General features: G+C 42.7%; 1 protein-coding gene across 1 annotated transcript; it reads right to left on the bottom strand.

Moving 5' to 3' along the window:
- Positions 1-3,400: 3,400 nt before the first annotated feature.
- ASAH2B (N-acylsphingosine amidohydrolase 2B) lies at positions 3,401-9,813 on the bottom strand. The gene is made up of 5 exons (XM_029086945.1): positions 9,728-9,813; positions 8,940-9,042; positions 8,090-8,149; positions 7,301-7,389; positions 3,401-3,590 (listed from the first exon to the last, which is right to left on the bottom strand). Exons 1-5 carry the CDS (start codon positions 9,811-9,813, stop codon positions 3,401-3,403), a joined length of 528 nt encoding a protein of 175 aa, XP_028942778.1.
- Between the last annotated feature and the right edge of the window lie 241 nt (positions 9,814-10,054).

The raw sequence follows: 10,054 nt of genomic DNA, 5'->3' as shown, positions 1-10,054 counted from the left end.
TGTGATGAGTAATGCTAAATTTAACAACTGGCAAGTTGCCCAAATTCCTGCAAAAGTTTTCTAGGCTTTGGCTCTGTTCAGCGGCAAGCTTGTTCTCGTGTAAGACGGCACTGGCATCTAGCGGCTGCCGGATTCAACCACAGCACCCCAAAACTGCACGCAGGTAGGAGGGAAGAGCTTTCCATCACTGTATGCCAACAGGAGATGACAGTCACAGTGCTATTAAAGAGCAAGTAAAACAAAGGACTTTTCTCAACAGCCCTTCTCACACTGTGGCGTTTGGAGCTGCTGAATTTTCTAGACAAAAAAAATTATGAAGGATTAAAAAAAAACTCCTCAAAAAACTTCAAACAGCCTGTGCCACTGGTGACAAATAAATAAGCCTGCCATGAGGTGTTTCACATCTGCTCTGGGGCACAGGTGGGACTCCCCACATACTCTAATTCTGGCTTTCCACAGCTCTTCTCCCATGAGAAACACCAGTTTCCTAAAAACTCTCTCATGGGGTCAGGTGCTCACGTATTTACCCTCACATAAAGGTAAATCTTACCCATGAGCATTTTAACCATGCAATTTAATTTTGCTTGCATAAACATGGACCTGTACAAGAACTACTAAAAATATCCATGGTTAGTGTAATGCAATAATAGAAGCAAAATTATCTGAAACAATCAAATAAAATATTTCAGTGTTGCCTGAGAAAATATGAACCACTATTTGTTTTTTCCCAATGCATTTCTTTTAGGAAAACAGGAACACTCCCATGCAATTTACTCTAGTTTATACAGAAAACAGGAAATAGAGAGATGGTGATTGTTTTACTGGGATTCATTAGGCAGTTCCATTTTCAGACCAGAAAGCATCTCCCCTCTCTCATGCAGATGATCCAACCCTGTTTTAAGGGACTGCCATGTGTTTCATCATGCATAGTCCTGCCTGAGAACATGAGCAAAGTGGGAAAAAAATTTGCAAGAAACTTTCTGGATTGATTTGCAACTTGAGCATGGCTGCACCAACCAAGCCTGTCCCATGGCACAGTGGGATGCTGGAGCAGCTTCCTCTGCTGCTGCCCGGCTTCTGTAGATGCCACCACTGTGCTATTGGATTGATTTTGCCAGTGAGGGCAGGGCAGATGGGCCCTCTGAGTGAGTTTATTAGGAAAGGACATTAAGAGCATCTCCAGGGATTTGATTCCCAGTGTTGTTCTTCCAAAGCTTTCTCTTTCCTGACTCAATACTGTGATTGTTTTGAGCTCCTCCGGATGGGTATCTCTGAGACTGATAGCAGCTAGTTTAAAATTAATAATTCATTCTCTTCTAGTGATTTTAAAGAGAGGCAAAATTATCTGACTGATAATTCTCTGAAGAATTAAAGTGATGGCATACAAAATTGGTACCCGTTGTTGGAGCTTATTAAACATTTACAATTGTTTAGCTGTAAGACACTACAAGAACCCTAAATCCAGATCTGAAAGGCCTATTTTCTTCTCCCTGCAGCTCCCAGATCTACCACTTACAGAAGGTAGAAGAGACTTGGGGGCTGTGGAGTCATCCCTGCTTATGGCACCCCATGGCAGCGCTGGTGGGAGGGACCTGTCACCAGCCCTGGGTCAAGGTGGTCACAGCTTTGTTCAGCCAGCTCCTGAAACCTCCAGGAGAAGATCCCCTACCTTCCTGGGGGCCTTTCTGTGTTGAAACCCTTTCAGCCAACAGGTTTTGGGACTATCCTTCCACCCCTTCAATGGTGTCTTCATTCTGTGCTTTGATGAAACCTTCCATTGACCTTTCACATGGGCTGGAAGGGCACCATGAGCCCTTCTAGTGACCCACCTGTAGCTGATTCAGCCTTTGGCCATAGGGTCTGCTCAGTCCTTCATCCAGCCTGCTCACCTTGCATCCTTGTTGATGCTGAAATGAAGTAGTCTGAGGTCTGGTCAGGGCTATCTCATCCACAGCTTTAATTAATAAGTTCAGTTCTTACTGATTTCCATCTGCAGTACCTGAAATACAAACTTATTGCAATAAAACCTAATTTTGCTCTGGTTGGACATCAGTCACCATTTGCTAGCAGCTGCAGGTTCTCCCTCACCAACAGGTCCCTCCCAAAATCCCCATCCTGCATATGGCCCCTGGTGTAACCCCCGTACCCTCCCATGACACTCTCCAACTGAAACAATCTCTGGCACATGTAAGCATCCTTATTTTTGATCTTTTTGATGTGTCCCAAAGTGATTTAGAGGGTAGAATGCCATCTGCTGCCCTTTGCTGTGGTTGGAAAGCTGGGCAAGAGCTTAACACAAGGACAACAAGAGTGGACAAAGTCTTTCTCACCAAGCATCCTGCCTCTGGACCATGCCACAGATGCATGATGTCTTCAGGTCATAAAATCAGAGCAAACACATGTAGTCCTTCCAGGGGCTCAGTGGTCTCCAGCCCATCTGTGGCTTCTTGGGCTTTTTGTAACTATTTGAGAAGTTTCAGATGGCTTCTCTTCCAAAAACTTGCCCAGCATCCCCTTGAAATGACTCAAACCCACACGTGGTGGGCAGCACTGAGCCCACCTGGCACACTGGTCAGTTCAAAAGTGACATTGGTGAAAGAGAATAACACAGTCTAGCAGGAAAAAACTGTCAACTGCTTCAATACTTTATTTTGTGAGTGACTGACCCTCCTTTCCTTCCTGGAGACCTCTGAGGTAGGCCCCTATACAGCCACTCTCATCAGGCACCTGTGAAACTGAGATCACTCATTTATGGAGAACTATGTGCAATTCACTTCATGTGACATTGTTGTTTCAGTGATGTGATGGCTTTTAACTCAGAGAATGAATCCCCCTAATGCCCTAAACCAGAATGATTAAACAACTTCAGATTCAGACCTTTCTGATTAGTATCTGTCCTGTTTATCCCCTTACTGCCCTAGGAGGTCAGCTTTGCCAGTCACTTCAAGCATGATTGAGGAGTCTTCTTTTCTGAGTCCTTGTGAATTCAGCAGCTCTTTCCAGTTTTATGGACTAGGCTCAATTTTATGTACTATTTTATGGTTTGGATTAGCTCCCAATATGCACTCTCTCTGAGAGTGCCTACTCACAATCAATCAATGACTAAGAAAAAACAGTTAAATGTTTTATTACAATAAGAATCAACTGCAACAAGATCTGGCCAGGACAGGAACAGCTTGAATGAGAATATATTGGACTAGTGAGACTGAACTGCAAGTAAAAGTCAAAACTTTGCCAGAAGTCAAGCTTTGCACAGCAAAGAGTGACCAGCAGCACTCGATGGACAGCAATGATGTATAGAGTCACATACGCCAAAAAACTTCCCAGATGTGCATTGTGAACATCACAGATACCAAATCTACTGCTCAAATAAAACAATTCCTTTAATGAATGAGGTCACCTATGTTTTTGTGATTTCAAATGCTGAAGACGTGCCTTCAAATGGGATAGAGACAGCGTGAGTGAGAGACAGATTTTTCCTGTAGTGCCCGAAGTACCGTATCCTATAGACGCCCGGCTCTGTGTCATGAGGGATGTGCCATTCGATAGTCACGTTGCTCCGACCAAAAAATCCTTTGGTCCAGTAAAACCTAGCAGACAAACCCAAAACTGCAGTCAGCAAGAAAATCTACTTTTCTTTTTTTTTTTTAATATCCCAAGAGTTTACTCAGTGGAATGAAATGAATGCTCTACAGCTAAGTATTTAAAGAGTTTCTTTTAACCTTTCTTCATATATTTAGGCTATCGGAGCAACAACCAGTAAGCCAACCCAGAACTCAGCATTTCTGAAAAAAATATCTGGAAACATGGAAACATGGAAAAGCAAGTCAGTGGTCCTTTTTGCAGATGAAGGATATTTCTACCAACATGTTCTTATATGCCCAGCTCCATATCATAACCCCATACAACATTACCTGTGTGAGCAATATCCATCAGCTTAGTCTTCCCTGCCCCAGGGGAATGCTGAATCAAGAGAATGAGTATTTACTGAAGGTCACAAGCAAAATCTATCATAATCAAGCTCAGGGCATCTGGCACCCATTTCTACATCAGACTCCCATTTTCTTTTGCAGACTCCTTGTGTGAAACCACTTCTGCTCAACATCAAAACTCTACAGACAGCTACGGATCATCTGGGGGTGACGGATTTTTCAGCTGGCCATGGTGGAGCACTTTTTGGGCAGATGAAGAAGATTAATATTATATTCTTTTGATACTGCCAAAGAGGGGCACTGCTGGACATCCCCCCACTTGTAACCACACTAGACATGAGAGTCCTACTGAGATTACACCCCCATTTCAGGGCTTTAACTAAAGGAAGCAGGTGAACAAAATACATTGATTCATCAGCAATGGCAATAAAAATTTTCCCCATACCAGTCTGGCTGACAAGATTGATCTAAATATTTACAGACATGACTGGCTGAAAAACAGTGAATGATGGGGGGAATCTAGTTTGGCAAAGAGAGACCACAGTCTGACACAGGGTCCATGGATCTGTCTGCTCGCTCTTGTCCAGGGTTTTGGCTATGGATTGCATTGGATTGTCTTGGCAAAAAGACTATGTTGTCTTGGGAGATGACAGCAAGGTGACAGCACAAGGCCCGAAGTAGTGGGGGATATTCACCCTTGAGGATCAGCCCACCTCACCTGGACATGGCCCCAGGTAAGCTACTATAACCGTGATGTCAGCTCTGTTGGGAGCTGGGTTGGACCAGAAACCTGGTTACAATACTGTGACCTAAAAATGCTGCTGTGATAGATCTATCTCCAGGCTTGATGACCCAGGATCACCGCTTTGGGACTTGGGAACTGGAACATAGCTCAGATCCCAGCTGGGAAGAGGCTTCTCACAGATGAGCTCATGGGGAATTAACCATGTCTTCTCTTTGTTGGTTGTTTGCTAAAGGCAGGGCCAAGCAAATTCTTGCTTGGAGCTCAGTCTGTCCTCCTAAACAGTCCCAAGAAAGCACTTACTGGTCCATGGCAAATGCAGGGTGGGGCCAAACACTTCTCTAGTGCAAATACCAAGACAGCACCCAGCAAAAGGACAAGCCTGCACTGACTTTGTCCCTGCCGTGATGGCGAGCACAGGACAAAGGGCAGATAACAGCTATCTCCTTCCCCGAAAACTGCACCTCATTTAAATAAAGCTCCATATCTTTTGATCCCTGCAAATAAGCATTTACAAACACACCTATAAGCTATTTAACATTTTGCAACAGTAAGCTAACAAATAATGCGTTCCCTTTGCTGCTCTCCTATTGCAATGTCAGCACATTCAGTGGTATCGAACGTTAGTTTTTCCTGTACTAAAAAAACAGAGTCTGACTCCACTAATACCTAGTAAAAATGTTTGATGCTCCTTTTCTCCACTGCTTTAATTATTGACAGTTCAAGGTTAACACACTGACATGGTAAAAAGTGACTCGTTTTCATCTGAACAGAACCATTTCCCCTTTCTGGTGGTGTTTGGTACTTTCCTGGGGCACCAGGAAGGGAGATGTTACTCTCTGCATTGGTTTGCCTTCTGGGCAGCTCCTTTAGGCAGGAAAAGACCAAACAGCTCCTCTTCCTTATCAGCAGAAGTATTTAAGCATCATTCAGAGATCCAAAGTCTGACCTTTCTCAGGAAGGAATAAGATATCTAGATTCCAGTCTTTGCAGAATCATGGTAGCACATTCTTCAAGTTTTGCACTTTTGTGTGTTATTCATCTTCTTGATTGACATGTTATGAAACATTTTCAGTGTTCCTGGCCAAGGTTTTTGGAAATCTGGGGTTTTGGAAGAGGAGGGAAGAAGGCAGGGGTATGTATATGGGTGATCAAATACTATTGTTTCCTTTACTCAAGTAGGGAACATGACTGGAAAGGGTGACATCAATGAGAGTGATAAAGTAACACAGTGTGAGTATTAAAGAGGACAAACACTTAGAAATGCAGAGCTCCAAGCCCAGGTAGGAATAAATCTCCCCCGTTGGGACAGCTGGAGTCCTGGCTACTGGATTAGGTTTAGAGAGTGCCTGGTTGCACTTGGGCAAGAAGAATTACATCCTATCAAATGCTCATTATAAATATAGAGGAAAACTTTCCCAACAAATACAGGCTGCTAGGAAAATTGTCTCTCCAACCTCAGACATTATATGTTTGTGCTGGGACATTGCAGGCTCAGAAGACCTCAAGACAGAGGTTTTGGGGGTCAGGATTCTCACAGATAGGTTGCAGAGGCAGATGGGAAAATGTCTGATTTTATTCAGTGTGGGAAGATTCCCCGAAATATTCACGGAGTCCTCATGGAGGTAAGAGTGAATTTTCGTAAAGTGACGTTTATTAGCTTAAAACAGCACACTTTATAGGGTTCTACAGGGTTCATGTGGTACAAACAAACTACTATTGGTTTAATTAACTAAATATCACACGTCATCTTATAATCGGTTATAAGTGAATCTACTTCCGCCTTCATGCCAGCCTCAGTCTCTCCCTCCTTCCACTTCCAGGTGGCACTTCCTCCCCACCCCCGTGGCCAGCCAATCCTGTTGAACATCCTCCCTTCTGTTTACGACCTTAGTGTTGTTTCTCATCCTTATCTTTTAAGGAGACTTCAGAGGCACTGCCTTCAGGGCTACGAGCTGGGTTGTGCAGGCAGACCTTAAGTAAAACATCATGCCCTTGCTCTGCCAAGATATTCTCTACAATTCAGACAGAGGAATAACTTGAAATCAAATGGTTTGACAAAAGATGGTTTTGGTATTCTTATTTTGTGTGCTGACTTCTGGTGTAGCTCTGAAAGGTGACACCAGCTTTGCTGCTTTGTGGGTATTTTTCCTTAAGACTGACATCTCTAACCTTAAGTTGGCTTTCTTACAAATTTTTTTAAAAAATTTTTGACTGTTTCTACTTTATGATACACAGCAATGCTGGTCAGCTTTTCTGTATGAAAACCCTACAGCAATGAACCTCTCATATTTTCTATTTGGTATCCTATTCATCAGCACAGTACTGCAGATGGGTGGATGTAGGCTGAGAAAGTTGGACCATGAACCTCTGTAATTCTTGCTCTTCCTTCTGCCTTTCCCAAACTTAAAAGCATTCATTGCAGAAGCTAAACCCAAAGGGAAGACCGATTGTTGTGGTCTTGACAAGTTAACCACCCAAATATGGACTGATCCATCCCCAGAAAGCATCATCTGCAGGGACAAGACCAACCTATGGTTAGGAACTCTGAAATGAAGCTCTTCAGGTTAAACTCAAATTACTCTGTGGAGTCTGTGGAACACTAGAATCTAGTCAGGGCACCCACCTGGTGTCCCAGGAGGCATCATTCTGTACCACATGCCAGCTGTCTGAAGTGCTGTTGTATTTCTCCACCGTCAGGAAGTTGTGTTCAGTCTGGAATAAAAATAACAGAGTTAGCCAGATGCTGAAGGTACAGGCATGTCCCTGCTTTTTTGTGTCACTTTAAATTGGAGAAAGGACTATGCTTCTGTGTGCTTTACTAGCAAATGTGGTAATTACTAGCAAAAATGCTTATATTTCACTAACCAAAGCACAAATCTAAGCTAATAAATAATGCAGAGAACAAGTAAATAACTTCACGAAAAAGAGAATGGACAGGGGAGGTAACAGCTATGCAAGAAAGATGAGTGATGGAATGAATATAGTACTTTTCTAAATTTCTTTGTTTTATTAAAATAATGCACTGGGCTGATAAGATGGAGACTAGAGACCATGCTTACTACAACTGGAAGGCACGGGATACCAAGTGAGAAAGAGTGTCTGGCTTAACATATGATATGAGAGCCTTCAACTTCAGTAGTATGGAGAGATCATGAATGGGCTGTATCTGACCAAACTAAGGACTTTTCCCCAAAAGCATTCTGTCTGGTGGTGTGAATTCCCAAAGCACATACTACAGGGAGAAACAATGTTCTTCCAAGCTCCCAGCAAATAAAAAAAGCACTGGAAGCACATGGTCTTACTCCTTCTGAAACCTGAATGTCAAAGATTAAAATGCATCAGGCAGAGGCAGTGACTAAATATTGACTAATCCCAAACATTCCCAATTCCAGTGTTGTTGCACTGTATTTACCGCATTCTCTGCAGAGTTCCTGGGGTTCGCACCTACAAAAGTTACTTCAGCAACTTCTCTCTGTGGGGGAAATGGAGATTTCTATTAAAGACTGAGCAGCATATCATGTATTAAGAACAACCTTTGAAGATGTCATATGAGTTTTTTAGTGGTTTGGTTTGGTTTTGGTTTTGTTTTGGGGTTTTTTTTTAAATGATATATAATTTCACTTGTAGCAGTAGCAATGGACAATTTATACTCTGAGAAGGTATTCTGTGCCCTGCCATTCCACTTGTCCTGCTTGCTGGATAAACTCCACCACAGTACATAAGATTTCTGTGTAAAAAAGGGAGGGAAATAGGGTACATTTTTAAAAATGCCTCCTTGCCTTCTTCCTACCTTACTGCTGAAGATGGTAACGAGATGCAAGTCCTTGCACTGAAAACCTTACCTAAATTTTGAATACTGAAAGCTGAAGTCTTTCTGACATTTTTATTTAACTTACATTCCATACTAGAGGCATCAAAGGTGACCTGATTTCTGCTTGTAAAGAAATCACTGTACAATATTTGCCCATTTAATCGCCAGGTGTTGCTGATTAAGTGTTGAAGCAGAAGGGGAAATCCTCTTCATTTTGAATACAGGGCTTTTATTCTCCCCTTCATTCACCCATTTTAATCACATTCAATACAATGACATTGGCACGAAAACACTCTGTCTCTGCCTTTTCAACCATGCCCACCAGGAGCAATGAGATGGTTTTGGTCTGAGAGCACCACAACCCTTACAAAACATAGACTTTTTTGGATGAGGGGTAAGAATTTAAAGATTATTTCTTAAACAGTTTTTAGCAAATCCTTGAAGCTCTCACCGCTCGATACTGTTGTCTCACTTCTTGTAGCACATCGCCAAATGTCTTACTCGCTGGTGCACGGTCAGCAGTGAGAAGAGGCACCAAGGTCAGGTTACCGATACTGAAAATTGGGGGCTCTGGACCACGAGGCAAATCCTGAACTGTATCCTAGGGGAGAGAAGGTGTGCTCATTGTACATACATATAGATAACCAGTATCACCCTGATGAATCATATCACTGCTCTGGCTCTTTATCCAAGTCCATTGCTTAGATAGATTTTAAGAACAAGGGCAATAAAGTATGAATAAAAACAAACAAGAATATCTTCATCCATGCTCTGCATGCAGGAGCAATCCTCGCAGGATACCTCTGCTCTGTTGCTGAAGTCCCCCAAATCCACCCTCCAGAGTAACCCGTGACTTCAGGAGGCAGCACCAGCGCACTGGCCCACTGCGTGTTCACATGGTCCACAGATACAATGGTAATGAACATTGCTGTGTACAGCAGAAATGTAGCAGATTTTTTTTTCCTCTTGGTAGAAGAGCAGCAACTTCAGGCATGCTAAAAGGTTGGCAGTACCCGTTTCCTAAACTTTGAACCAAAAACCCTCAGAATTTCTCAAATAGCATGAAACCCCTACTACAGGAATTATTTTCATACCACACGAGAATTTCTCAAAGCAGTTTCTTACGAGAAAAGAAAGAGTAGAAATCATGCAGCCTCACTGAAGAACAACTATAGCCATCACCATTTACAGTATTTAAATATCTCTATCAGCATGTGGCATACAGAAAATTTTTATTACCGTAGCAATAGCCTTTGCAAGTCCTCTGTACAGTTGAATATAAGCAGAAAGGGTGTGTGGCCCATAAATAGTTGATGCAGCCTCATATCGTTGAACCTAGCAAAGGACAAATTTGGAAAAGGAGAGTTTGAAGGACTCTTGTGTAGTTTATACAGCTCATCCTACTGCACCAAGACAAGATCAACACTGCACCTGCGGGGTTTATTTACTCCCTTACTGCTGGGGACACAGTCCAACAACTTGCCTAAGTATATCTGCCATAATTTCAGGTTACTCTTCATTCTCCAACCCATCGCAAACGGGGAGGACCAATTGTCACTCTTCCAA

Source organism: Antrostomus carolinensis, unplaced genomic scaffold (assembly GCF_000700745.2).
Source record: "Antrostomus carolinensis isolate BGI_N321 unplaced genomic scaffold, ASM70074v2 scaffold11289, whole genome shotgun sequence".
Taxonomy (NCBI): Eukaryota; Metazoa; Chordata; class Aves; order Caprimulgiformes; family Caprimulgidae; genus Antrostomus; species Antrostomus carolinensis.
This window is presented reverse-complemented; position numbering and strand designations above follow the sequence as displayed.

What these genes read in the sequence shown, in the direction of transcription:
- ASAH2B (XM_029086945.1), bottom strand. Translation starts at nt 9,813, where the DNA reads ATGAGGCTGCATCAACTATTTATGGGCCACACACCCTTTCTGCTTATA. An exon ending in TTGCAAAGGCTATTGCTACG is followed by an intron (nt 9,043 to 9,727) that starts GTAATAAAAATT and finishes CCCAATTTTCAG; the next exon opens with TATCGGTAACCTGACCTTGG. An exon ending in GGAACTCTGCAGAGAATGCG is followed by an intron (nt 7,390 to 8,089) that starts GTAAATACAGTG and finishes TTTTTATTCCAG; the next exon opens with ACTGAACACAACTTCCTGAC.